Raw genomic sequence first — 27,466 nt, 5'->3', positions numbered from 1 at the left:
CTGGGGTTTCCTGCCTTCCCCCAGCTAACCTCACACACATCCCCCACCCAGCCACTCAGCAAGACCTCACTGTTCTCAGAGATCCTTTGAGGGTGGGCAAGGTGGTGAGACCACCCCCAGGGTGTGGCTGGGATCCAGCTCCCAAATTGTCCCACACAGGATGCTGGATCAGGAGATTATGTTGTGGCACGGTGGTGCTGGGCCCTCCTGGGACAGGGACCACACGGTGCTGGAACCTGGGGTGGCTGTTGGTGGATTCACTCATCCCCTCTGCCTGTCTCGTGTTGTCCCTTTTGTTTGGCCTTTCCCTGGTGGTCTGGGGACCCCCTGTCCTCTCTCTCGTCCTTCCACATAACCAAGCCTGGGGCCTTGGAGTGACATCTGGGAGCTGGAGTGACATCTGGGAGCTGGGATGCCCCTGGATGTTCTTGCTGAGCGTCCTTGGCAGCACTGCTCCACTCCTTGGTGCAGTCCCAGGAGGGTGACAGCAGTGCAGCGATTTCCTTGTCACTGATCCTGCCCTGCTCTGCGGAGCTCCCGGGCCTGACAACACTTTAATGAGTGTTTTGCATTGCAGGGCTGGCTGGAGAGCTGCCTTGTCTCATCTTTGCATGGAGGATGTCTCACTGGGGACACAAAGACACCTGTGCAGTTTAAAACTGGGTTGATTCCGTGTTATCTGGGACAGGAAGTAAAAAGATGGGCTTGGGGGAAAGGAGAGAAGTGGGATGCATCCCCCCAGCAGGAATGGTGGCAAGGGAAGCGTGGCACCTTCCCCCCTCTCCACCCAGAGCTCCGGGGATGCTCAGAGCTGTCAGTGTTTAGGACTTGAACTGGCAAGGTCCAATCCTGTCCGACTGTGCTGCTCCATGGGGATGCCAGAACCACGTAACCGTGACATCCATCTGCAGGGGGTGGCAGCTGGCATTCCCACCTGGGTTGCCCATCCCGTGGCTGGGGAATTGGATGCTCTCCTCTGCTCAGGAGGGACGTGGGGGGGTGTTGTCTCTGCTTTGCTTTCCCACGATGGACACGCTGAGGTCTGAGCGTGGCTCCTGGTTTCTGCAGTCGGGATCAGGAGGAGGGGATGGGGTGATAAGGCAGCCTGGGGCACCCGGGGAGCAAAGACCTTCCTGTCACCGACTGCCTGTGCAGCCTGGGTCATGGCACTTTGCTTTTGGGGTCTTCCGGGGGAGCTGAAGCCTGGGGACAGAGGGGCTGTCGTGGCCCTTTGGGGGTGTATGCGTGGCTCCATCGAGGCTGTGGTCGCCGTGTCCCCGGTGGAAGAGTGATCCCACCCCAACTACGAGGGGGTCGCAGGCTCTCGGGGGGGTGGGGGAGCCCCCGGGGGGCTCCTGACCCCGGCGCGGTGGCGATGTCGGTGGTGATGATGATGGCTATGATGGCGGCAGCGGTCCCCCCGGGGGATGGCGGCGGGGGTAACCCTCTCCCCGGCCCTGTCGCCGCCATTGTCGCCGGCCGTGCCCGGTTTCCTGCCGGGATCACATGGCTCCGCGTTTCCATGGAGCGCGGCGGGGTGGGCGCTGCCGGGAGCCGGCCCCAGCTCCCGCTCCCCGTCCATGGGAGCGGAACAAAGGGGATGCGCCCGGACAGCCCCGCGCTCGCCCCCCGCCTCGGCCCCCGCCGCTTCGGGGACATGTGAGTGTCACCGCCCCGGGACATGCCGCCGGCACCGGGGGGTAGGGGTCCGGGGGTGTGAAAGGGGAGCGGCGTCGGTGGCTTTAGCAAGGGCTACACCCTGGGGAGGGGGGGGGAGGAGAGCACCGCCGGCCACCCCCAATGGCACCCGCCGCGTATCCCCGGGGGGAGTCACCCCACGGGACCCGGGGGGCTTAGGGACGCGGTGGGGGGGGGAGAGGGGGACGGGGGACGCTGGGCGGGGGGCTGCTCGCCATGACCCTGCCATTCGGGGGGCTGGTTCCGCCGCACGGCCCCGCGGTTCGGGGGGATGCCCGCCTCCCCCTCCATGGCCCGGGGGTTCGGGGGCTGCTGCTCCCCCACCCTGCGGCAGGGCGGGGACCGTGGCCGGAGGCGCCGGGAGAAGGACCCGCCCGGCCGAGGGGTATCGGGGGGGAGGGGGGAGAGGACACCCCCAGGAAGGCGGGTCCGGGGCTGGTGGGCTCCTCCGGCCCTGCGTGGCTCCCCGGTTTGGGGTGACGCCGGTTGTTTTGCTCTGCGGAGGAGCCGGTGGCCTGAGCCGTGTCCCCTCTGCTGCGGGACAGCCGGGCGGAGGACAGCAGGCAAAGGGCGAGCTGCCCGTGGCCATATAGGGCCTCTCCCAGTGTGTCCCGGAGGAGGGGCTGCACCCATCTCCCCCCCCCCACCGCACCCCTGCACCCAAGCAGGAGCTCAGAAGGGGGTCCCTAGGGGCGGTGGGTGCATGGCGTAAGCTGGGTGCTGCCTCCTCCTCCTCCTCCTGGGTGAGAGAGGGAGGAATGCTCGGGGGAATTAATGAGACAGATCCTGCTTTGTCGCTGGCCCCATCCTCCTGTCTCCCAGCCCTCCCCGGCCTGCCAAGAAGTCCTGGGGAAGGCCTCGCACCATTAACCCATTCCCTGCCTCATCTCCGGCCATCCCAAGGCTGGGTTTTTACCCGGGCCGTGTTCCCTGAGGAGACTGCTGAGGCTGTCGGGAGGTCCTGGCCTTCCTATAAATCCCACTTTGGACAAGGAGCTCCTGGGTGGTGGCCGAGGGCAGCCTTGCTGCATCCCTCAGTCGGGCCTGGGGCCTGGGGCGTGGGGCCGTGACGCCGTAAAAATCCGGCAGTGCCGGCAGTGGGTGCTGCTCTGGGCTGGTGGAGGTCCCCGATGTGGTGAGGGGCCGTGGTGGGAGCTGGCAATGGTGGCAGCCGAGTCCTGGGGGAGGATGCTACAGGATGGGGTCAAGCACAGGAATGCCGGCAGGGATGGGGGATACCGGGATGCAGGGATGGGGGATACTGGGATGCAGGGATGGGGGATACTGGGATGGGCATGGTGAGGTGGGTGGTGGGCTGCAGCTGAGGGGTAACTTGACAAGGAGTGGGACAAGGATGTGACAAGTCTGACCTCAGGCTCCTGGGCAGTGCTTCCTCTTTGCCCGGTGATCTGCAGACTGGTTACTGCGGGGTGCCTGAGGTGGGCATCATCTGGTGCCCGTTGCTACTCCCGGGGGAGTGAGGGTGGTGGGGACATCCCCCAGGTTTGCAGCCTGATTCGGTGTCTGAGGCTTGGCAGGCGACTCAGACCTCCTGCCATGGCTCTGACATAAAGGACAGGACCTGGGAGACCCGTTGTGGGCAGGGAGCTGGCATTTGGGGTCCCCAGAGGATGGTGAAGGCAGACCGAGGCCTGGCTTTGCGTGGGCTGAGGCCACTGCCAGGCTGGGCCGAGCTCCCCGCCTCGTGCTTTGGGGTTATTTATAGGGCTGCCATTTATATCCCTTCTATTTCTGCTGCTGTGTGGGGATGAGGCGAGGAAGCGAGGGGGAGGGCTGGAGTCTGCCTGGATGTGGGGTCTGCCTGGATGTCCCGCTGCCTGGATGTGGGGTCTCCAGCCCCTCTGGTGGCCTTGGGGACAGCCTAGCTGTGGGGACAGCCTTACTTGCCACAAGGGTTGGGCCTTCTCCAGCTCTCAGGTGACCAACCCTGCAAAAAACCAAAAAAAATTTTGAAGCTGGCTTTGTTGGTTTCTGCAAAAACTAAAGATGGGGTCAGCTGTTGCTCTGTGGTGGGAGTGACCATCTGTGGCTCTGGGACTCGGCTTTCCCACACCAGGACTGGCTCTGGTCTGGCCACAAGTCACTCAGTCACTCACTGTGGTTGCTCTTCAAGCCATGATGGTGGGTCTTCCTGCCAGAATTGTCACCTCCTGCCCCCACCTAGGTGTCCCCCGTGGCTCTTTGGACCCCCATCACTCTGGTGCCTACGTGGTGGCCCTCATCTCCTTAGCTTCTTTTGGCCAGTGGTGTCTTCTGCTCACTGTGCACCACCTGAAGCTGTCCCGTGTCTCTTTGTGCCCCATTTCCAGCTGTGGTGACATTCCCAGACACACCAGGTTGTCCATGTCCAGGAACACCCTGAAACAGCTTCCTCATCACCGTGGTGCAGGGTTGTGTGCTTCTGGGACTGGTGGCTTCTCCAGGGGCTGGGTGGGCAGAGCCTGGGAGCTGTTGGTTCCAGGGCCTGGACTCAGTGCTGGCTGGGTGTGGGGTGTCAGGGATGCCAGTCCTGTATCCCATGGGGAGCAGGGAAGCGGGAACACCCTTCCTCATGGGCTGGCTTTGGGTTTTTCTTCTGCCCATACGTGGGCTGGCCACAGGTGAACACGCGTGTGGGTGCGTGGCTGCCCGTGAAGGGGCTTTTGGTGTCCAGATGTTGTGGTTGGGGTGGGGATGCTGGGAGCAGCTCCATGGGCACGATAAGGACACCCTCAGAAAGGATGCAGCTGGAGTGGTGGTGACCATCCAAGGAAATCCCCTGTGGCTGTGGGGCTGTCCCCTTCCCTGTGCCTTCTCCCTGTCCCCAGCAAGCTCAGGGACGGAGATCTGTTTAAACATTACTACCCAGGCCCTGGCAGCGTCAGCGCAGCTCGTGCCCTTCCTCTGCCTGCCCTTGGCAAGGTGAGCCCTCCCCAGCACCACTCAGGGTGCAGCACAGTGCTTTGAGGGGACATCTTACGCCACCCGCCCGTGTCCCCTTCTGTGTCCTCTGCCCCGCCGCAGCACCCGCCAGCAGCACAGCTGCCCCTCACCCCTCTGGCGGGGACCCCTGGACCATCCCTTCTCTCCGTGTGGCACCGCAGAGGGTTTCTCCCTCAGCTCCCGGCAGCTTTAGCCTGCTTTGCTGATTAACTTTTAATGAGAACAAACGAGCTGGCATGGGCCCTGGCTGCAGGCGCCGCGTCTGCCGTCTGCCGGGCACCGGCCCCGCGCGGCTGCCAGCGCGGCTCAGGCTCTGCCGGAGGCTGCGGAGTCCCCGGGCAGTGCTGGGAGCCAAGCTTTGCCACGGGGAAAAGGCTGAGCAGCAAGCAGCCCCCTGCCCAGGGGTCGGGACTCTTGGTAGGTTCCCCTGAGTCCCTGGAAGCTGGGGTGGAGGTGGAGGCCACGTTGGGAAGGGGCTGGGCTGTGGGCTCCCCACCGTGCCCATGGTACTGCCACGGAGGTTGTGGTTGGGCAACAAGATGCCTCCGTTTGCCAGGGCTGGGATGGTTTTTCCTCCGGTGCTGCTCAGGGCCAGCCCAGCTCTTCCTCCAGCTGGTTTCCCAACGGAGCTGCCTTTGGGCACCCACCTGGGCACCAGAAGGACAGGATGTCCCGGGACACAGCACTCCTTGGTGGCACTGCTCCATCCTTCTGAACCTGGCTGTGCCATGGTTACCCATGATGTGGGAGCAATGCCACCCTACAAGGGAGCCTCAGAGCTGCCATGTGGTCCCATCGTGTGCAGGGACCTGCAAGGAAGGGACCAAGAAAGAGGGGACCAGCTGTGGGCTGGGGAAGCAGCACTACTACCAGCTCACCCTCCAGGAAGAGGGTTACACGTGTCTGGGAGTACCCTCTCTTTCCAAGCACCCCCCCACAAGGCTTTTCCTCCTGAACCCAGCCTGACCTGGCTCTAAAAGCAGCAGCAAACAGGAAAGGAGCCTGGGAGGGAGGTGGCTTTTCCTGCCCCGGTGAGGTGGGGACTGAGCTGGCTGCTCCTCTGTCGAAGCTGAAGGGGGAGTGCCAGGCCTGGGGACCCCAGAACCAGGACCTGTGCAGGGACCTAGAGCACTGGAGGGGTGTGATGGCTGTGTCACAGGGTCCCCTGGTTGTTTAAGGCATCCCTGTGTCCCCTAAACAGGGAGTTTTGGGGCCAGGAAGTGCCACTTGGGTTGGCATGGAGAGCAGGTGGGAGCAGCCACGGGGATGTGTGCCATGGGAAGCCCACAGAAGAGCTGCAGCATTTTATACGTGTATATATATTATTTTATTATTATTATTATTTTGAATATATCAATGTGGGAGTGGCAGGACTGCCAGGACTGCTCCCTGCAGTGGGGTGAGCACTGGCTGCCCACTCTGCCTCCACTTCGTGCCTGCCCACAGTGGAGCTGGCAGGGATGGGGGAGAGGAGGGGCTGTGCTTGAAGTCTTTCCCCTCCCCGCCCGGAGAAGGGGGTCTGGTCTGCGAGGGGGAGTTTGCACCGCAGGAACCTTCGGTGTGGTCTCCCGTGCCTCAGTTTCCCCAGAGGAGCCACGGGGAAGGAAGGGGACTGAGCAGCGCCCTCCCCACTCCCAGGGCAGCCGGTGCTGGCGAGGCCCCTCCCTTCCAGCAGTGCCGGGTGTCCGTCCCTCTGTCCTCCCGTCCCTCTGTCCTTCTGTCCCTCTGTCCCCTTCAGTCATGGCGCTGGGCTGTGATGTCAGCCTGGGGCAAGGGAAGCGTGGGAGGAGACTCCTGCCCAGGGGGGAGCCCTCCCGCCCCCTGCACAGGGACAGACAGACAGACACAGAGGGACGGACGGACGGACGGACGGCATGAGACAGCACCGGCTGCCCCCGCTGCAGACCCCGGCCCGAGGGGGAGGTGCTGCTGCAGCCCGACATGAATGGCAAAACAAAAGGTACCGAGTGCTGGCAGCGCTGCGAACCCCCCCAAACTCCCCTCAGAAAACACCATCGATTCGGGGGGCCCTGGTTGCTTGAAGCTCCGGGGGTGACACGGCTGGGTTTGGGGGGCACTTTTTTGGGAGTGCGAGTGGCTTCCCTGGGAGGAGACCTCTCCCTGCCGGGGCACCGGGGACCTGCCACCCGCAAGGGACACCCTGAGCCTTGGTGAGCGTTTCAGACGGGGCAGGACAGGGTTCCCTGCCTGCCCAGCCGTGTTGCCCACCCTGAGAGCCAGGCAGGAAAGGGGCCACGGCTGCCCACAGCTGCCTGGGGCCACAGCAACACGGATTTCCTTGGCAAATTGTTTTTGTCCCCCACCCCATGCCCCCAGGTCTTGGCTGCAGCCGTTTTAATGAAGACAACCAGAGCCTGGCTCCACGTTGGGCACTGCTGGCACCATGGCTGCAGGGGACTGAGGCAGAACAGGGGTCCTGGGGCTGGTCTTTGTGTGTGGGGACCAAGATGCCCCAGCAGGGTTTGGGGTGAAGCTGCTCTTGCCCAGCAGAGCATCCTGGAGATGAGCAGGCAGGGGTGAAGGTGGCGTGTGGGAGCTTTGCAATCAGGGTCATACCAGAGCAGCTCAGCACATCTGAGAGGGGTCACAGCCCACTCAGGAGCAGGAGCTGCTGCCCCTGCCCGGGCTGCTGTCTCATCTAGGAGGACATGGAGGTGGTGCCTTTGGTGGTGGGCTCCTGCCTTCACTGGGATCGTGGTGGTCCTGGGCTGGTTCTCAAGAGACATCTGAGAAAACAGGTTGGGAGGTTGGGCATGAGCTTAGTCAGGCCACGGGGAACCCCAGTGGTGACCACCTCCACTGTCCCAGTTTGGGACTTGCACCCCTCTCTGGCTATTAACTGGGAGCCCGTGGGGTGGGCAGTGGGGTGGGAGGCTGCGAGCCCCCCGGGGGGGAGCCAGCCATGAGTGTCTGCCTGCGCCCTGCCCTGCCCTTCCTCAGGGATACTCCACAGGGTAAATAAGCACTTCCTCCAATTCTTCCCATTCCCAGCTCCTTCCTTTTCCTGCTACCCTCCCACTTGGCCCAAGGAGCCAGCCAGGCTCTTGTGGCCACAAGGGTGGATACAGCCAGTGGGCCCCCCACCCCAAGCACCCATCCTGCCAGCAGCACCCCCATCACTGTCCCCTGCTCTGGTGGGGGATGAGACCTCATGGCTGGGACTTTCTCTCCCGGGTGAGTCACAGGGAGCCAGGATGCTGCTCACTAACTCATCCAAAGCAAAAAAAACAACCCTCTAATCACCCAGTGAGGGGGGCAGTTGAGGGGGTGCTGCCCTCCCAGAGGAGAAGCAGAGTGTGGAGGAGGTCAGGGAGGAGGCGTCCCCGTCTGTCATCGGTCCCCTGATGCTCTGCCATCTATGGATCCACGGCAGGGAGGGACGGGAGGGGACTGGGGGTGGTGGTGGGAGGGAAGAGCTGCTCCAGTCCATGCTGGCAACCGGCCAAGGGGCCGGGAGGGGCCGGGAGGGCCAAGATGCAAGGCCTGGGGGCCACAGCTGTGAAAACAAAGCTGCAGCAGCAGGGCCAGAGGGAGCCGGGGCAGCGGGACACGTTTGCAGGCTCCCAGTGTCCTCCCTGCAGGCACCCAGGGGATGCTCACCCAAGGGTGCTGGGCTGGGGGGGTTGTGCTGCTGGTAGGGGTTGGAGGGACTGGTGGGCAGGAGGGACAGGCCCCATGGCCACCTTGTTTGGGGACATGGCTACCCCACTGTGCCTGGGGAGGTGACCGCAGTGCCACCTCCAGAGTCCCCCAGAGAGGGGACCACAGCCCATCCCTGTCAGCCTCTCCTAGAGGGGTGGCTGCTGGAGGATCCTGGCTGCTGATCCCTGGGGTGCTGCTGCCCTGGGTGTTGCTGGGTGCCGTGGCCGGGGGTGCTGGTCAGAGCACCCCGGGGTCTCGGGGCAGGGGACTAGTGAGGAGCCGTCTCAGAGCATTTTCGACCAGGGCAGTGTCGATAAACCCGCCGGAGCAACCCGAGGCTGCTGTCTGAGTGTCGGAAACAGAAACCAGCTGGGACCAACCCAGCCGGTCGGACTGCCCCTCCGCTCACACCAGCATTCCTGGGATCCCAATCACCTCCCCAGCACCCGGCAGGGAGAGAGGAGCAGCTGGGCTGGAGAGCCCCGTGGTGGGGGTGCCAGCACCCTCCCACCCACCCAGCTGCTGGACCCTGGCTCCTCTGCTCTCCGGGCTGGGGGGCAGCACTGCCCAAGGACTGGCAGACGGACGGATTCCCAGGATTGCTTTTCCTGCCCCGGGAAAGCTGTGAGCCATCTGCGGCACAGGCACGGCAAGGTGAAACGCTGGGTCGGGAGCAGCTTCGTTACACCCCAGCCCTAATTAAGGGCAGGGCAGGGGGCGGTGGGGCTGGCAGGGGTTGGACCCCCGGGACAGGACTCCTTCTCCAGAGAGGGAGGGATGTGCTTGGAGCTCAGGCCGTGGCAGGGATGGACACCTGTGTGCTGGTACTCTGCCTGGTGACTGGGATGGGTGGGATGGGGTGACCACTGGCCCCTTCCCAACGTGGCCCTGGCTCTGCTCCTCTCCAGGGTTTGCTGTGCTGCTGCCGTACCAGGTACCTCTTATCTGGGCAATGTCAGGAATGCACCATGCCGGGGGTTTTTTTTTCCTCTGCAGGGAGGAGCGTGCCAGGAGCAGGACCCCACACCCTGCCTGCCCTGCCTGCAGCTGGCAGCACTGCACCTGGGCTGGGCCTGAGCATCCTTGGGGCTTCTGGGTCATTGCTCAGGGGCAGAGGGTCCCCCTCCTCCAAGGGGGCTTGGGGTGCCAGGCCCAGGGACACGGGATGCTGTGGGAGACAGGCTGGTGCTGGCAGGATCTGGCAGTGCCCGGGGCAGGCTCTGGGCTGGCTGGCAGCAGAGCTGTGCCCTGTGTGATGCCAGCTCCACTCTGCACCCACCTTGCCAAAGACCTGGCCGTGGCTGGGGGGCCAGGGGAGAGCCAAGTGCCCCTCAGCCCCACCAGCATCCTTCTGCCCTGTGCAATCTCCTGCCTGGGTGACCCTCCTTAGATTCCATTGCCCTCCCAGAGGGAATGGTGGGTTGGAGAAGGATGGGCTGGCCGGACCCTGAGATCACCTCACAGGGGTTGTGACCTGTGCCACGCACAGAGAGCTCCATCCCAGGGGTGCCAGGTGGGTTCCTTATGGATGAACCTCTGAAACACCCAGCTGGGCAGCAAGAGCCAGTGCCGTGCTCAGTGGGGAGCAGCTTAAAAAAGCCCTGCAGAAGGTAATCTGCCCAGGCTGCGGGTCAGCCAGCCTGCCAGGGATTACAGTTCCTCCTAATGAGCTTAATTGGGACAGTGTTGTCCTGGAAACTTGAGGGAGATAACCCTGAGGCAGTGGGAACCAGAGAGGCAGTGGGAACCAGAGAGCAGCTCCGTGGTCCTGGGCTGGGACCTCAGGTGGGACCAGATGGCCCTGCTGCATCCCAGCTCTGTTTGGATGGAGGCTGTCAGTGCTGGCTGGCTGTGATTCCCGAAGGCTCTGGAGCTCAGGCCGGGAGCTGGGAATGCCCCAGCCCATCGTGGTGTGCGGGGCAGCGGGGAGCACGGTGCCGGGGGGCTGCCAGCTGCTGGCCCAGCAGGTGCGTGGGGCATGGGGTGGGTTTCAGCCAGGCCCTGGGGTTCTGCCAGGCTGGGAGAAGGAGCCGTGGGAGCCCCAACAGTATTTGTGTCCCCGTACTGTCCCAGGGGCTCCCTTTGGGAGCAGGGAGGTGGCTCTGGGGGGTAAGCTCAGCCATCTGCCAGCCAAGGGAGCTGTGGGTCCCTGGGTCTGTGACTGGGGGGCACCCTGCTGTCTCATCTCTGGTGGCTCCTGCTGCTTGGCTTGGCTCTGGGGGCTGGCAGGGATGGAGGGGCTGAGCTGGCATTGATGGTGGCCAGAAGAAGTGGAACATCACAGCCCTGTGAGTTGGGCTCCTCTGTGTGTCCAGCTGGCACTGCTGGGGGTGGCTGGCCAGGAGGAGCCCGGGACCCTTTGCCCCCGAGCCCTGGCTGAGGCTGCAGTGATGCTCCTGGACATGGGACAGCGTGGGACCTGTGTCCCTGGTGCCACTGGGAGCCTCTCTGTGTTGGGTCCGTGCTCTGAGACTCCAAAATCTGCTCTGTCCTGGCTCTCATCCACTGCACCAGCCCCTGCGGGGACGGGCAGTGGTTTCAGGGCTCCTGGCACTGTCTCTGGTGTTGCCCGGAGCAGAAGGCAGGGCTGGGCACGTGCTGCCCTCACGGATTTTCCTGGCCTGGGGAGGGACTGGCTCGACCTTTCCTCCCCCGATGTAGAGCTCCTGGCACAGCTAGGGACTTTCCAAAGTGCTTTGTTGTCCCTGGGTTTCCCTCCTGGTTGCTGGAGTGAGCAGAAACAAGCACTGGGGCCAGTCCCGCACCCTTCCTGCCCTTGCAGCAGGGTGGCACAGTGGGACATGGGACAAGATGGGCTTCAGGAGGAGGTGGCTGAGCTTGGGCATAGCCAAGGGTTTGCCATGGTTGTATATGGCAAGGCCCACAAGAGGCACTGGGCATCAGCCCCTTCCTGTGGCTCCCAGGGGGCTGAGCTGGGGCACAGCCATCCTTCTGTCCTTCCTTCATCCAGGACAGGGCACTGGCACCATCACTGGGGACAGACAGCATGGGACCTGTGTCCCTGGTGCCACTGGGAGTGTCTCTGTGCTGGGAGGTGGGTGCCAAAGCCACCCTGGTCTGTCAGTATCATCCCTGCTGCTGGTGACCCTCCTCTCTCGTGTCCCCCAGGGAGACCCTCCAGGTCACACTCAACAATGTCCCTGTCTGTGCGCCCGCAGCGCCGCGTCCTTGTCACCAAGATCAATAGGAGCCAGTCCTTTGCCGGAGTGAACTCGACGGCCGACCGGCCCTTCAGGTAGGAGATGGCTCCTCGTGCTGCCTGCCAGGAGGGACAAGGGATGGGGACAGTGGTGGTGGCACCTGCTGCCCATCCTGAGGCACTTTGGGAGGCACCCTGCTGCCCTGGGGTCCCTCAGGGACCTTGGGGGTACCTGGGGATTGTTGCACAGGGGCTGAAGGGAGCAGTGAGGTTGGGTGGGAGGCAGAGCTCATCACCCCACTGCTCCAATGAGCCACGTCCCAGGGACACCCCCAGAGCACGGGGAGGGCAGGGCTGCCTCACTCTTGCTCTTCAGGCAGCTCTGAAAGCTTCTCTGTGCCCATCTCGTGGTTAGCGGGTGGTTGGGTTTGAAGCATTGTGTCTGGATAGCCTTGACCTCCTGTGGGGGTTGGGGTCTGAGTGTGTCAGGGTATTCTCTGGGTTCTTTCAGACCTGAAAGGTTTCACTGGCTGCCTCTCAGCTGTGCTGCCAGGAGCAGCCATTCCCTGCTCATCCTCTCTGGCTGCTGCTGCTGTTATGGTCCCATCATCCCTCTCCTCCTCCTCCTCCTCTCTGCTGTGTCTCCCTTTGGTGAGAACCACACCACCCATGTCCCATCCCCACCACTCCCCATCCCTGCCTCCTGGCTCCCCTCTCTCAGGTGTCCCTCAGGACGTGGGCAAGCCACTGGCTTGGGCTGTGGGACAGCAGCATTTAAATGCTTTTAATCATCAAATTTCAGACTAGTTTGGGGTGGGAGGGACCTTAAAGACCACCTAGTTCCAATCACCTGGAACTAGGGGGTTCCAAGCCCCATCCACCCTGGCCTTGAACACTTCCAGGGATGGGGCAGCCACAGCTTCTCTGGGCAGCCTGTTCCAATGCCTCACCACCCTCACAGGAAAGAATTTCTTCTGAATATCTCATCTAAATCTCCCCTCTTTCAATGTAAAGCCATCAACCCTCATCCTGTCTCTTCATACACTTGTCAAGGCTCCCTCCCCAATTTTCCTGTAGCCTCTTCAGGTACTGGAGGGCATTCTAAGGTCTCCCTGGAACCTTCTTTTCTTTAGACTGAGGAACACCATGCCTGGCAGTGGACCTCCATCCCTGCTTGGCTCTTGTCCCCAGGTCCTTGTCCAGCTTCTGGGACAATTGACACTTTCCAGACCACCAGTACATCACTGGGTCTGGGGTTACCAGAGGGGCTTGCCTGGGGACAGGGAAAAGGGGAATTTTGGATGCTCACAGCCAAGTGGTTGGTTGGAAGATGTTTGTGGGAGATGCCTCCAGGGACCCTGGAGGATGGGAAAGAGGAGGAATGGTGGAAATCAGGTGCTTACCCATCGCTTTGGCTTGGGAGGAGACCAAGACATTAATCTCTCCCCACCAACAATTCAGAGAAGTCTTTTGGCTACTCCTGTGATGAGCAGCACAGGATGGGAGGTCGGGCCCAGTGCTGGGAACCCCGGAGTGGTGGCGTGACAGCGAGTTGGGAGGAGAAGGGAAGGGAAGGGACAAGCCAGTCTGAGCAGGGTGTTGCTCACTGGGCTGGGGAGCCTCTCAGTTGCACAAGGCAGGAAGGGTGGTGTCTGGGGCTGCATCCCCTCAGGTCCCTGGGGGAGGTCTCCAGTGCTGTGGAGGGGCAGGGGGAGGCAGCTGGCAGCTCCTTATGGAGGGTTTGGTGGCATCTGGAGGGGTGAAGCATCAGTGGGGATGTCCCTGCCCCGTGTCACTGCACTGTCTGATGGGCTGACAGGGCTGCTCTTGTCCCCAGGATGCTCCCGTGCTGCCACCCGATGGGATCTTTGCTTGTCCTTGCGAGTGCTGCCACCCTCTGGGATCTCTGTGAGCACGGTGGTGACAAGCCAGCCAGCCGATGGTGGCATGTGTCACACTGCCACAGGGAACATCTCCATGCTCCTGGCAACCCGGGGTGCTGGTGATGGAGCTGAGTGTGGCCCTTTCGGAGGGTGGCCCAGGCTGGAGGTGCCCCCACAAATACTCCAGGAGCTCAGCTTGTGACAGCCCCTTTTGCCCCCAGCCAGTGCCTGGGACCCCCACACCTCCATAGAGGCTGTCCCGTGGCCTCTGGGGCTCCACTGAGATGGGGTTCATTCCCTGCTTTTCTCCACCGCTGGCTCCTTGGGTTTCTCTTTGTCCTTCCCATGGCTTTGGGGCAGCTGAATTCCCTGGGAGATGCGGGCACTAGGTACAGGCAGCTGCCCAGCCCTGGCCCTCACAGCCCTGCTGGGCAGCCCTGCCAGGGAGTCCTGGGAGAGGCAGCAGGTCCAGTTGGAGACATGGCCTCCACCCTGGAGCTCCTTGTCTCCAGGCAGAGCTCCTGGCAGGCTGGGGCACCTGGGGAGACCCCGGTGCTGTGCGCTGACCTTGGCTGCCCTGGCTTTGCCTGCCTCTCTCCCCAGGAACCTCTCACCCTTCACCCCCACCGTCTCCCGAAAGACTGGCTCCAGGGTCAGTAGGATGTTCTCAATGTCCCACAAATCTCCACCACCCAAGGTGCCTCAGCCCAACCGCCTCGACGAGGTGTACGAAGCTCTCAAGAAGGGCCTGACGTAAGTGCCGGGGCTCCCCGTGGCTGGGTGGTTGGAGGTCAGGAGCCCCCGAGGGGCACAGGGACAACTTGCCACTCTCTGCTGTCACCAGTCAGGGATGTGCCAGGTCTTCTGAGTGATGTGTCTGGGGGTCCTGGAGCCGTGTGGGGTCCCCTATCCCACCGCATTCCACATAGAGGCACACGCGGAGTCCCTTGCCTGGGTGCTGGGCGGGGGAGTGGGGATGTGCTGGGTTGGAGAGGGGATGTGCTGGGCTGGAGTGGGCTGTGAGTGGTAGGAGAGCTGGGAACAGTGTCCCTGACACCCTGTGGTGTGGTTGCCTCCAGAGCCTACCTGGAGGTGCACCAGCTGGAACTGGAGAAACTCAGCACCCAGATCCGCGAGTCCAAGAGGAATTCACGTCTGGTGAGCATCTCTGGGAAGAGCCTTGTGGGCAGAGGTGCTCTGGACAGAGGGTGGGGTTATGGGCAGGGCTTGTGGTTCATCTGTGCCCTAGGACAGAGCCTGCTTCTGTGGGGACGTCAGGGGCCAGCCTGGGCTCCTGCCAGTCCTACTGCCATGCACTCTCCAGCCCTGGCTGGGTGCTGCATGTCCCCGCTGACGTGCTACGGGTGGTGGGTGTGCAAGGTGTCCTTGGGTGGGCAGAGCTGGCTTTGTGCTGCCTCTTATTCCTCTCCTCTCTCCTCCAGGGCTTTCTCTACGATCTCGACAAGGTAAGCACCCCAGCTCCCCTTTGCTTCCCCCATCCTGGCACCAGGGGTTGTACTGCTGCTGCTGCTGCTGCTGGCCCCTTCTCCACTTGCACTGTCCCACTGCCTCCCCCCTGTATCCTTGTGGGATCTCTGCAGGCAGCTGGGCCTGGCCAGGAACAGGCAGGGGCTTTTAGCCAGCTTCTTGCAAATAAAAGTTGTAGCTGGGGAGTGAAGAGCCTGGGTTAGCTCCCAGGCTGAGAGAGGAGCAGCCTGGAGCCTGGCCTGTCTCCTGAGAGACCCTCCAGGCAGCGGGACACATCCTGACCTCCAGCTGCCCTCCAGAGGGCTCGGGCTGCTCCCTCACTGCCTCCTCTCTGCTTTTCCAGCAAGTGAAGTCAATCGAGCGTTTCCTGCGCCGCCTGGAGTTTCATGCCAGCAAGGTGAGAGCTGGGCACCGGGGCTCACCTTGGGTGCAGCACTGGGACAGCCCTGCTGTCCCCCCACCCTGCCCCTCACCGCAGCTCGGGCCTCTCCTTGCAGATAGATGAGCTCTATGAGGCTTACTGCATCCAGCGGAGGCTCCGTGATGGAGCCCACAACATGGTCAAGGCTTACAGCACGGGCTCCCCGGGCAGCCGGGAGGCACGGGAGAGCCTGGCTGAGGCCAGCAAGGGCTACAAGGAGTACACGGAGGTGAGGCAGGTGGCTGGGGGAGGGGGCTGGCAGGGCGTGGGGATCCCAGGGATGGCTGCTGACGGGTCCCTCTGTCCCCAGAACATGTGCCTGTTGGAGAACGAGCTGGAGAGCCAGCTGGGCGAGTTCCACGTCCGGATGAAAGGTAACTTGTCCTGCTCCAGCCCTGGCCCACTGCCTGCCTGCTGCCTCCTGACTTCTTCCCCCTGCTTTTTCTTGCAGGACTGGCAGGCTTTGCCCGGCTCTGTGCTGGTGACCAATACGAGGTTGGTGAGACTCTACGGGTTGGGATCTGCTCTTCTCCTGCCCGGTGGTTCTTGGGGTGCTTGGGGGGCACTGGTAGGAGGGCGCGTTGCAGGGCAGCGGTGGTGGGTGGCATGGGGGTCCCTGGGGACAGGCAGAGAGCACCCGCTGCTCCAGCTCCATATATCCCCCATATACATCATACCATATCTCCCCCATACCCGTGCCTCTGCATCCCCAGATCTTCATGAAGTACGGCCGGCAGCGGTGGAAGCTGCGGGGACGCATCGAGGTGAACAGCAAGCAGGTGTGGGACAGCGAGGAAATGGTTTTCCTGCCCCTCGTCACCGAGTTCCTCTCCATCAAGGTACAGTGGAGAGAGGAGGAGACAGGAGAGGAGAGAAGAAGAGAGGGGAGGAGAGGAGAGAAGAAGAGAGGGGAAGAGAAGAGAGAAGAAGAGAGGGGAGAAGGGGAGGGGAGAGGAGAGGAGGGGAGAGGAGAGGAGAGGAGAGGAGAGAGGAGAGGAGAGGAGAGGAGAGGAGAGGAGAGGAGAGGAGAGGAGAGGAGAGGAGAGAGGAGAGGAGAGGAGAGGAGAGGAGAGGAGAGGAGAGGAGAGGAGAGGAGGGGAAAGAGCAGAGGAGAGCAGAGGAGAACAGAGGAGAGCAGAGGAGAGGAGAACAGAGGGGAGGGAAGAGAACAGGACAGGACAGGACAGGACAGGACAGGACAGAGGGTTGGGGCCAGCTAGTGCCATGCAGGACCTCACCTAAACCTCCCCCTTGCTGTGCTGAGAGGAGAGCAGCCGGTGGTGGTGGCATCCTGGCAGGATGGACACGGCGTGGTGACACACAGCAGGGATGCACACAGCAGCCATGAGATCTGTGGCTTCTTCTCATCCTCTCCTCCCTCTCCTTGCCCAGGTGACAGAGCTAAAGAGCCTGGCCAACCATGTTGTGGTGGGCAACGTGTCCTGCGAGACCAAGGACCTCTTTGCAGCTTTGCCCCAAGTAGTGGCCGTGGATATCAACGACTTGGGCACCCTCAAACTCAGTCTGGAGGTGACCTGGAAGTGAGTATCTCAGCAGGCAAGGCATTGCTGGTTTGGGGATGGCCAACATGGCATGGCAAGAGCTGGCCTGCCTCAGGCTTTCTCCCATCCCAAAACTGGGCTGCAGTTAGGGAAAACCACATGGGTTTTCAATTACAGAAAATTTGGGGGTTGGGGGGGGGTTCTGGGACCCAGCCCAGGCTGTCACACATCTCTCACCTCCCTGTTCTCCTTCCCAGCCCCTTTGACAAGGACGACCAGCCCTCAGCAGCCAGCACTGTCAACAAAGCCTCCACGGTGAACAAGAGGTTCTCCACCTACAACCAGAGCCCACCTGACACTCCCTCCCTGCGGGAACAGGCGTTCTATGTAAGTGTGCTGCCAGGCACAGCTGCTCGGGAGAGGTGGCCCCTGGAGGGGTTCCACACAGGGACATTCCCAGGCCACATCCCAGAGGGAATGGCATGGCTGAGGCACGGGTTGGGCAGCTCCTCCCCAGTCATCCAGCTGCAGCTCCCCAGTGCTGGCAGCGGCTCCTGCCACGCTCACAGCTCCTCTTCTCTCTGCTCAAAGAGCCTGGGGCGGGTGGCTGACAAGCAGGACTGGTCCTTGGTGGACATCTTTCGGGAGACACTCTGCGAGAAGCTGTCTCAGAGCTGCTCCTGCAGCGACGTCTCCTCGGCTGAGCTCAGGAGATGGCCGCAGCAGGGCCGTGTAAGTGCAAGGGCTGCAGCCAGCCAGTAGCTTAGTCCAGCACTGTGCCCGTCCTGCAGTAGCTGTAGCAGCTCCTTGTCTCCCTCCACACGCCCTTGCTGATGCTCAGAGCCCTGCTCCTGCCCAGCTGGGCTCTGACTGGCCCTGAGGAGATGGTCCCTGAGGTGGGGCAGCCTGGGCTGCATGGGCCAGCCCTGCTCTTCTGCCCACCTGCCTCCGTGCAAGAGCTGGGCACTAGTGAGTAGAAGGCCTGTTCGTGTCCCTGTGCCAGTGGTGGTGTTGTGCTGTGCCATGGTGCTGGTGTGACACCAGTGCTGGTGTGATGCCACTGGCATGATGTTAACATGGCATTCAGTGATGGTGAGACACTGGCGTGATGGTTGATGCCGGAGACACGGCTGTCACCATCCTTGCACCCGTGGGTCGTGTGGTGGCTCGTGTCCTCAGCCTCAGGTGTTACACCCTGTTGTGGCTGTGCCAGAGCTGCCATTCATGCCGAGGAGCTGTTGGCTGGGGAGCTGGACCACCCTGGCGTGGTGTGGGATGCAGGGCTGGCAGAGGCTGTCGGGTGCTGGCACAGCCTGCACTGGGGGTCAGCCAGTTCCTGCCTGTGGTTGAAAGGAAGGCAGCTGAAGGAGCTGTAGGGTCTCATCTGACACCGTTTCCCCCCTCCCCAGAACATGCTGCGGCGCCAGGAGGAGCTGGAGAATGGCATGGCCTGGTCCATCTCCTCCGAGTCCTCAGACGACTCTTCCAGCCCCCAGCTGTCCGGCACCTCCCGCCATGCCACCCACAAGCCCATTGTGCAGCCCGAGGTGCAGGCTTCTGCCCCCGCCATCGAAATCTCCTTCTCCCAGCAGCCAGAGGAGGCCGGGGCTGGGCCTGGGACTGGGCCTGGGCCCGGTCCTGGGCCCGGTCCTGGTCCTGGTCCTGGTGCCAGCAGCATCAGCAGTCCCCCCGCTGGGATCCATCAGGAGGAGCAGGGCAGCCGTAAGAAGGCTGCGGTGGCCAACGGGCACGTGCCCTACTCCCGTACTCTGAGCCACATCAGCGAGGCCAGCGTGGACGCCACGATGGAGGCCAAGGCCGCCGAGAGCCCCTGGGAGCTTGAGCCCAGCCCGGAGGACACAGAGATGGGCGAGCAGAACGCAGACGACCCCCTGCCTGCTGCCTCGCTGCCAACCGCCACGGTGGCCGGGCAGGACGGCGGCGACGAGCCCAAGCCCCACGGCACCGAGCCCAAGCCCCACGGCACCGAACCCAAGCCCCACGGCACCGAGCCCAAGCCCCACGGCACCGAACCCAAGCCCCACGGCACCGCGGTGTGGGCCACCGCCGGCTGCCAGGCCCAGGCTGGAGGGGCTGAAGCGGGGCAGAGTCAGGTGCCAGCTCAGGGTGGCTGTGACACTGGGGTCCCCACAACGCCAGCACAAGCCCCTCCAGAGGAGAGGCCCGTCCCTACCCCGCCACTGCCGGTCGATGTCCCCGAGGTGCCGCGGGGGAAGGTGGTGGATTCAGGTCTGGAGGAGGCCATTGGCCTCCTGGGCTCGGCCCTGGATGACTATCGGGGGCAGTTCCCTGAGCTGCAGCCCCTGGAACGGGAGCTCAAGCACCTGGAGGAGATACTGCTGGTGAGGGGCTGCCAGCAGTGCCTGGAGCAAGGGAGAGGGGGTGACGGGGTTCATAGAGATAATGGGGGTGATGGGGATGGGGACATCCCTGCTGGCAGGGCCCAGGGATGATAGGGATGGGGTCATCCCTGGTAGCAGTGACTGGGAATGATGGGGATGGGGTCATTCCTGATAGAAGTGCCCAGGGATGATGGGAATGGGGTTATTCCTGCTGGCAGTGCCCAGGGACAATGGGAATGGGGTCATTCCTGCTGGCAGTGCCCAGGGATGATAGGGATGGGGTCATTCCTGATAGAAGTGGCCAGGGATGATGGGAATCGGGTCATTCCTGCTGGCAGTGCCCAGGGACAATGGGGATGACAGGGTTCATAGAGATAATGGGGGTGATGGGGATGGGGTCATTCCTGCTGGCAGTGCCCAGGGATGATGGGGATGGGGTCATCCCTGCTGGCAGTGCCCCAGGACACAGGTGGAAGGGCTGCCTTGCCTGGTGAGCCAGGGTCCAAGCCTGCCATGCCTTCCCCCCCAGCAGAAGCAGGGCATCTTCCTCAGCCGGGCCTCCAGCATCAGCCTGACAGTGGAACATGCACTGGAGAGCTTCAGCTTCCTCAACACCTCTGACATGGAGGACTCAGAGGGTTCCGAGGAGGATCCCCTCCACGATGAGAGGTGCACAGCAAGGTTTGAGGGATGGGGCTGGGGGCAGGATGCGGCCCTGGGGCATTTGGGATGGAGGATGCCCAGCTCTTTCTGGCTGTCAGTGCACATTTAGACCAGCTCAGCACAGCTCAGGGCAGCACCAGCTGGAGAAGCAGCAGGATCTGACCCTTCTGGTGGCACGATGCTGCCCCAGTCTCTCCACGGGGGCTAAGAGGCAGCCCCTGTGCTCCTGTGCCATGCTCCCCGTGATATCGTAGGTCCTACAGAAACTGTCCAGCATTGCCCCGTGGGTTGGGAAGGGTCACATCCAGGTTTCCCATGCTGAACCACTGCCTCAGCCCCTCCCTGGCTTGCAGGAGGGCTGTCAGACCGCGGCGGGGAAGCAGAGCCCCCAGCACCAGCGAGACGGGGGCAGATGACACCGGGATGTGCAGCGGCTCCGAGGCCAGCACCGACCCCATGAGCACAGGCAACGAGTTCCTGGATAAGGCCCTGGTGCTTCACCTCCACACCTGCAACCGCCTGCTGCTGGTGAGGACGGCACGGGGACAGGAGACACCCCTGGGGGGGGATGTGAGGTGGGGGGTGCTGAGCTCCATGCCTGATGTCCCCGGTGTGGCTGTGCCTTTGCAGAAGTTGGGCACCTTCGGTCCCCTGCGGTGCCAGGAGATGTACGCCCTGGACAGGCTGCTGCGGGAGGCCCAGGTGCTGGAGATCATCTGCCAGCTGACGGAGGAGAGAGGGGGAGCAGCTGGATCTGCTGCCGAAGGTAAATTCCTGGTGGAGCCGCGGGACAATCGGTGCCACCCCAGGGGCAGCGTGGGGCAAAGTCCCCCCCCTACCCCTGCCTGGCGTGACCTGGGGGAGGGTGACAGCGTGTGTCCCCGCAGTGGTGCAGTTCTCAACGCGGAAGGAGGGCGTGTTGTCCCTCTGGGACCGTTGTGTGGAGAGGCCCAACTTCTACACCTGCCCCGTGGAGCGGTTCCTGCAGGTGGTCAGCACCCAGCACGCAGCACCCATCAGTGAGAGGCACCCCGGCCTGGCCGACGTCGGTGAGTGGGACCCCAGCCCCCACTCAGTGATCGTGAGTGGGGTCCTGGATCAGCCAGGAGCCCCACGGGGAGGTGGCCGTGGCTCCTGAGCACCCTGACCCCCACCCTTTCCCGCAGTGTGTGTGAAACTGGTGGAGGACGTCCTGAACCGGCGGCTGCCCCGGCGGCCGGGCAGTGCCCAGAGTGAGCAGGTCACCATTTTTCAGTATTGGAGCCACTTTGAGTCACTCGGCCCCCTGGTGCTTGACACCTACATGATGGAGCTGGCAGAGGAAGGTGGGTGCCTTCCCGGGACCATCCGTGGGGGACTGGAGCATCACTGTAGGGGTTAACCCTGCAGCACCACCATGCTCACTCTGGGCATCACCCAGAGGCTCAGCCATCCTTGGGGTGGGCAGGGCAGCCCACACCTCCTTAGTAAGCACCCTGGGTCCTTGCTGTAGGTCCCCAGCACCTTGGCTCGGGTGCCCCAGCAGTTCCAGGCATTGGGGCCACCTCGGCCTGGTGTGGGTGTGCGGGGTGCCCGGGGATGGGTTCCCTGCAGTGACAGGGATGCTGTCACCGGGGTCCTCACCCCTCGGCTCAGCCAGCGGTTCCCTGCAGCCCTGCTGGCACAGAACCTCAACTCTGATGACCAGGACGTGGTGCTGCGTGCCCTGAAGCGTGTCCCTGAGGGCCGCCTGAAGAAGGAGGGGCTGAAGGCACTGAGCCTGCTCCTTGTGGAAGGGAACAGCAAGGTGGTGAGCGCTGTGTCAGCCCAGCTCCGCAGCCTGGCAGAAAACCCGCGGTTTCGCCAACGGGTAGGTGCCAGGCAAGCTGGGGACAAGGTGGGATGGCTCCGCGGTCCCCGGGGTGCTGCTGAACCCCTGGGTGGTGGCACTGACCCCTTCCTGTCCCCCAGGCTCTTGTGTGCTACCTGGAGCAGCTGGAGGATGAGGAGGTGCAGACACGTGTGGCTGGGTGCGCGGCACTGGGCTGCCTGAAGGTGAGAAGGGTGCAGGGCAGGGGAGGAGTCAGGGCTGCACCTTTAGGAGGAAGGGGAATGGCTTTGAGCCAGCTCTGGGGACAGAGGAGCTTGTGGTGCCCTAAATGTGTCAGAGAAGCAGGCAGGGTCAGGCTGGGAAGAGAGACAGGGAAGGGAGGGACAGGATGAGGGATTTCCCTGTGCTATGGGGCTGCTGCACCGAGTGCTGTCTCCCCCTCGGGGCTGTGTCCCTACTGCCAGCCCCACTCAGCCCCTTGTCCCTTTTCCTGCAGGCCAAGGAGAGCATTGAGCAGCTGGTTTACCTGTGCCAAACCGACAAGGAGCCTGTGCGGGAAGCAGCCAAGCAGAGCCTGATGCTGTGTGGTGAGTGTCCCACTGCTGCCCTCTGCTCCTTCCCCACCCACTGCACCCCAAGCAGCATCCCCAGTGCTGGCAGTGCCCGTGACAGAAGGGGGGCCTGGGCTGGTCCCTGCCTACCCCACTCACTGTGCCCTGAGCTCTGAAGGGCAAGAACAAGCTGGAAGTGAGGGCCAATTGTCTTAGCAGCCAGAGAGCACTAAGCTTGGTTGTTATTTTTGCTAGATGGCACTGAGAGAACCATCTGAGTGGGTTTCTAGGCCTCGAGATCGTGGCAGCTGCTGCTCAGGTTGGGACACATGAGCTGTCCTTGTCACCCCATCCTTGCTCCTGCTGCTTTGCTCACAAATGTCTCCGTCTTAGAGCCTGTCAGCCGTGTCACATTTTGGAGTCTTGTGTGTCTTGGTTGTTTGCAGAGCCCATCTCCATGGCACTGTGGCACATTTAGGCTCCTTGTGTCCTGTGTCTCAGCAGACTGTCCATGTCACCACCTCTTGCTGGGGATGGCTGCAGATTTCAGGGCAGATTTGCGTGCATGGGGTGCCAGGTGAAGACCCCAGAGCCAGATTGTAGGGTGGTCATGGTCACGCATGGTCGTGCATCCCTGCATGTGCCCGGGGGTCCTGGGGAAGCCCTCGGGATGCCTGTGCCTCTGCGTGCAGATGTGCACAGCTGTTGGGAGTTGCTGGAGCTGGCACAGCACCAAGCCCCAGCCCCTTTGCCCCACGCAAGGATCCCAAAGCATGGGTGATCCCACCCGGTGTGAGCAGGGTTACAGCAGGCAGGGATTTGCGACGTCTCAGTCAGAAGCTCTGGGGGCTTTTTCAGCTGAATCCCAACCTAAGGGGGTGCTAGGGAGGACAAGAGAGGTCTCCACTCTGTGGCCGTAGCACACCAGCTTGGCTCTGCTGGGCGTTCACCACGTTTCCCTGGAAAAGCCATGGAAGGTGGCCGGGAACGGGCAGAGGACAGGGCTCCTGCAGTCGGACTCACTGACCACAACATGTGCTTGCAGGGGAAGATGGCAAATCAGCTCACCGGCGGCTGGAGGAGACCATGGACAACCTGCCGAGGATCTTTGCCCCAGCCAGCATGGCCAGCACGGCTTTCTGAGCAGCCAGCCACCCAAACCCACCCGCCACCCCTCGAGGGCCAAAGCCACCGCTGGGCCCACCACCCCTCCCCGGGCTCGTGGGGCCGCTCAGCCGCCGGCAGCTCAGCGCAGTCTTACCCCGGAGCCGCACACTGCCTTACGGAGCACCGCGCTTCCCCGGCCCCACCGGGTGCCACGGCCGCACCCTGGGCAGGGCTGCACACCCCACCCTCCCGTAGTGATATTTAAAACCACCCCGGGGAGGGCTCCTCAGCCCCCCCCGGAGACGCCCCGGATCCCTCTGCCTCCTCTCGCCTTCCCTCTGGCCGGAGGACCTGCACTTTGTGAACCACGCCTGGGCCGTGGGGACTGCTGCCACGCGCCACCCGGAGTCCCCAGGACTTAAATAAAAGGAAATATGAGATATTATTAATATATTCTGCTGGCGTTTCTTCTTTCCAGCTCCTGTCCCTCCCTGGCTGTGGCTGGAGGGAGTGTGGTGAGATGTGGCCCCCCCCCCCCCAAGCCCGGAGCTTTTCCTGGTCCGTTGGGAAGCGCTGTGGAGGGCAGGGGCGGGAGAAGCAAGAGAAGGACAGACAGACAGAAGGATGGACAGAAGCTGCCACCTTTTTTTGTTGTTATTGTTGTCGTCGTTTTATTTTATTTTTTATTTACAGATTTTTGCAGAAAAACAAAAGCAAAAAATTCTTTTCTATAATGTCTCTATAAATCTATATATAATGTAATTACAGAGAATGACTAATTTTGATTTTAAACAAGAAATAAAACCAAACCTTTAATGAGTGACGGGGTCTCTGTGCAGGTGTTTCTCAGGCTCCACTGCCTACAGCAGAGTCAGCTGGCAGGACAGCAAGCTGGAGGGTGTCTCATGGGGCAGAACTGTGATTCCTGGCCCTGCCCGGGTGCAGGACAGCAGCTCTGTCACCCAGCAGAGGGCATGGCTGGGAGCAGAGAGGGTTGTCCTGGCCATGGGGGTACCCAAAAAAGAGCAAACTCCTCCTTTTCAGCCTCAAGAGCTTCCACCTCCCCTGAGCTTTGCAAGAATTGCTGAGATGTTGCCAAACTTTGACTGCTGGGCATGAGAAGCATCACCCAAGGTGGCACGAGGTGGCCACACTGAGGCTATGCAATGCCCAGCCCAGGGAGCCACCCAAACCAGCCCTGGTCCCCTGTACCCGTGGTGGGGACACAGTGGTGCCCAGCCCTAAGCAGGGGGTCCAGAAAGCTGGGGACAGAGGTCACCTGGATGATCATCAAGATTTGGCACCTCTTGGTGGGGATCTCATCACTGAGTCACAGTGGGTCAGGTGTGGAGAAGAGCTGAGGTAGAAAAGGACCCTTGGGAATGATCATCTGTTCCCCACTGCTCAAATCAGGGTCAGCTTGGGACTGACCACACCTGGCTGGGTTTTGACTGTCTCTGAGGATGAAGGCACCAGAACCTCACTGGGCAACCTGTGCCAATTCTTGACCATCCCCATGGGAAAGGCTTTTTAGAAGTGTGACTCCAGTCTCCCTACTTCAGTTTGAGTCTGGTGCACGGGGCAACCCTGAGGAGCATCTGCTCTGCCTTCTTTAATAGGTACTAAGACACGTGGGTAGGAATCCCCCTCTCAGCCTTCATTTTTCCAAGCTAAACAGTCTCAGATCTCTCAGCCTCCTCTTCCATGACAGCTGCTCCAATCCCTTAATCACCTCAGTGGCCATTATGGTCCAGGGAAGGCAGTGAGTAGGAGCAGCCAGAGGCAGGACCTCCCCAGCACTGCCCCGTGGTGCTGCCAGCCACCCTCACGGAGCAGGCAGTGATGTCCCATCCATCCATCAGCACTTCCAGGGCTTCCTGAGCAAGGTTCCTCCACAGGTTACAGCCTCCACCTCCTTTTTCCTCACTGGAGTGGAGCTTTTCTGGTTTCAGGGCACAGTGCAGCTCCACACTGGTGCTGTGCAGCAGGCAGTGGTGCACGGGGTGTCAGAGGTGGGACACCTCCTCAGCATGACCACTCCTGGATGCAGTTTTAGGTGCAGATGGGATTGCAGAGGTGCTGCATCACTGCAAGCTTTGCCTCCTTCCATGTGCTCCAGGGGCTGGACAAGCCCCAGGGCTGACCTGCTGGAGAGCAGTGTAGGTGAAAGAGACCTGGGGGTCCTGGTAGACAAGAAGATGCCCATGAGCCAGCAATGTGCCCTTGTGGCCAAGAAGGCCAATGGCATCCTGGGGTGCATTAGAAAGGGTGTGGTTAGTAGGTCAAGAGAGGTTCTCCTCCCCCTCTATTCTGCATTGGTGAGGCCACACCTGGAGTATTGTGTCCAGTTCTGGGCCCCTCAGTTCAAGAAGGACAGGGAAGTGCTTGAAAGAGTCCAGCGCAGAGCTACTGAGATGATTAAGGGAGTGGAACATCTCCCTTATGAGGAAAGGCTGAGGGAGCTGGGTCTCTTTAGTTTGGAGAAAAGGAGACTGAGGGGTGACCTCATCAATGTTTTCAAATATGTAAGGGGTGAGTGTCAGGGAGATGGAGTTAGGCTTTTCTCAGTGGTGACCAGTGATAGGACAAGGGGTAATGGGTGTAAATTGGAGCATAGGAGGTTCAAGTTGAATATCAGAAAAATTTTTTTTACTGTAAGGGTGACAGAGCCCTGGAACAGGCTGCCCAGGGGGGTTGTGGAGTCTCCTTCACTGGAGACATTCAAAACCCCCCTGGACACGTTCCTAGGGGATGTACTCTAGGGGGCCCTGCTCTGGCAGGGGGGGTTGGACTAGATGATCTTTCCAGGTCCCTTCCAACCCCTAGGATTCTATGATTCTATGATTCTCCCAGAGCACTACAGCCCACCCTCAGCTTTAGGCAGCAGATGTGGGACGTGGGTCCCAGCTGGCACATGCAACGGTGGCCAAGAGAGAGGTGGGAGGTGGCCCAGCCATTTTAGATGTTTTGGTTTCTTTTCTCCCCTGACTAAGCCCTGGAAATAAAACTAGGCAATGCTTCAGCATCTAGAGCCACAAATTCAATCCACTCACCTCCATGAATCTCCTTCCCATCCTGCCAAAATCCAGACCCACCCCCACAGCACGATGCCACCTCCCAGAGGAAGCCACACTTTGGCTGTGGAGAGACAGGAGGAGGGGAGCAGCCTTCTGTCATGGCAGGCAGGGAGCTGCAGGGCAGGACAAAATGACTGCTCCTGGAACTGCAAGGAATAATCTCATTACTGAGCTGGCTTTAAGAACTTCTAGGAGAAAAAAAGCAAAACAAAACAGATGAATTTTGGAATCGATAGCCCAGCCCCTTGTTCTGAAGGGGTCTATGCCAGCATCTCCAGGGACGCTGCCAGGTCACCTGGAAAAAAGGAAAAAAAAAAAAAAAAAAAAGAAAGAAGTCTTGTTTTTTGGACAGCACTCACTGAAAACATTCACTGCCGTTTGCATTCTGCTTGTTTGGATTTTTCCTTAGGGCTGAGGAGGAGTAACCACCACCAGAGCCAGCTGTTTGAGAGGAGGCAGGGGACTCAACGCATCCCTCCAGGACTCGACTTCTCCCTCTGGGACTTACCATCTCCTGCAGGCCTTGCAGGGAAACCACAGGGCTCGGAGGGGTTGAGCTCCCCGGGAGCCACTCTCCCGGCAGGCAGAGGGGAGGGAGGCAGCACAGAGCACGTTTTGCAGCAGCGTGTTCGCTGCTTCAGGGCGTGCCAGCACCTCGCCTGCCAGCCAAATCTGTGTCAGCACTTCAGACATCTCCCTTCCCTCTCCCAGGGACGTGCTGGTGCTCAGCAGCTACTTGCTTTTCTTGTGGGAGGGTGTCTGTGTCACGGTTACATTACCCATGTGCTCTGGCTTTGGAAAGATACTGCTTTTCCCCATTTGTTACTTTTTTAACTTAAAAACATACGGATTCGGGAGCACTTTGTGGTGTCAGTTTCAACCTGCTGCTCTCAGGGAAGTGTCCCCAGGAGCCCCTGATCAGCCAGTGCACCCTCCTCTTGGCCAGCATCAGGGCTGGTGGGGCTACCCAGGATGTGACCCCGAGAGCACCCACCTCCCAGAATGACCCCGAGCAGATGCTGCCCCTCTGGAGTGCCACAAGCTCTGATCAGCTCCCACGTAGGTAAATTACTCAAATCTTGATTTGAGGGGGGTTACAGATTGGAACTCTCTGGTCTGAGAAGCCCCAGAGCTGCA

At 61.5% G+C, this 27,466-nt stretch overlaps 1 protein-coding gene across 1 annotated transcript; it reads left to right on the top strand.

Moving 5' to 3' along the window:
- The first annotated feature begins 1,360 nt into the window (after positions 1-1,360).
- RIPOR1 (RHO family interacting cell polarization regulator 1) lies at positions 1,361-24,075 on the top strand. The gene is given in 25 exon segments (XM_071757203.1): positions 1,361-1,484; positions 1,487-1,513; positions 1,516-1,659; positions 11,434-11,560; positions 13,951-14,100; positions 14,427-14,505; positions 14,790-14,813; positions 15,179-15,232; positions 15,333-15,485; positions 15,567-15,630; positions 15,708-15,751; positions 15,970-16,095; positions 16,649-16,797; positions 17,016-17,145; positions 17,350-17,490; positions 18,168-19,121; positions 19,651-19,802; positions 20,138-20,312; positions 20,415-20,550; positions 20,672-20,833; positions 20,951-21,109; positions 21,437-21,633; positions 21,735-21,818; positions 22,091-22,181; positions 23,191-24,075. Coding segments are annotated over 25 exon segments (3,729 nt in total). The 5' UTR covers positions 1,361-1,375; the 3' UTR covers positions 23,289-24,075.
- Positions 24,076-27,466: the final 3,391 nt, after the last annotated feature.

This window comes from Heliangelus exortis, chromosome 13 (assembly GCF_036169615.1).
Source record: "Heliangelus exortis chromosome 13, bHelExo1.hap1, whole genome shotgun sequence".
NCBI classification, from domain to species: domain Eukaryota; kingdom Metazoa; phylum Chordata; class Aves; order Apodiformes; family Trochilidae; genus Heliangelus; species Heliangelus exortis.
This window is presented reverse-complemented; position numbering and strand designations above follow the sequence as displayed.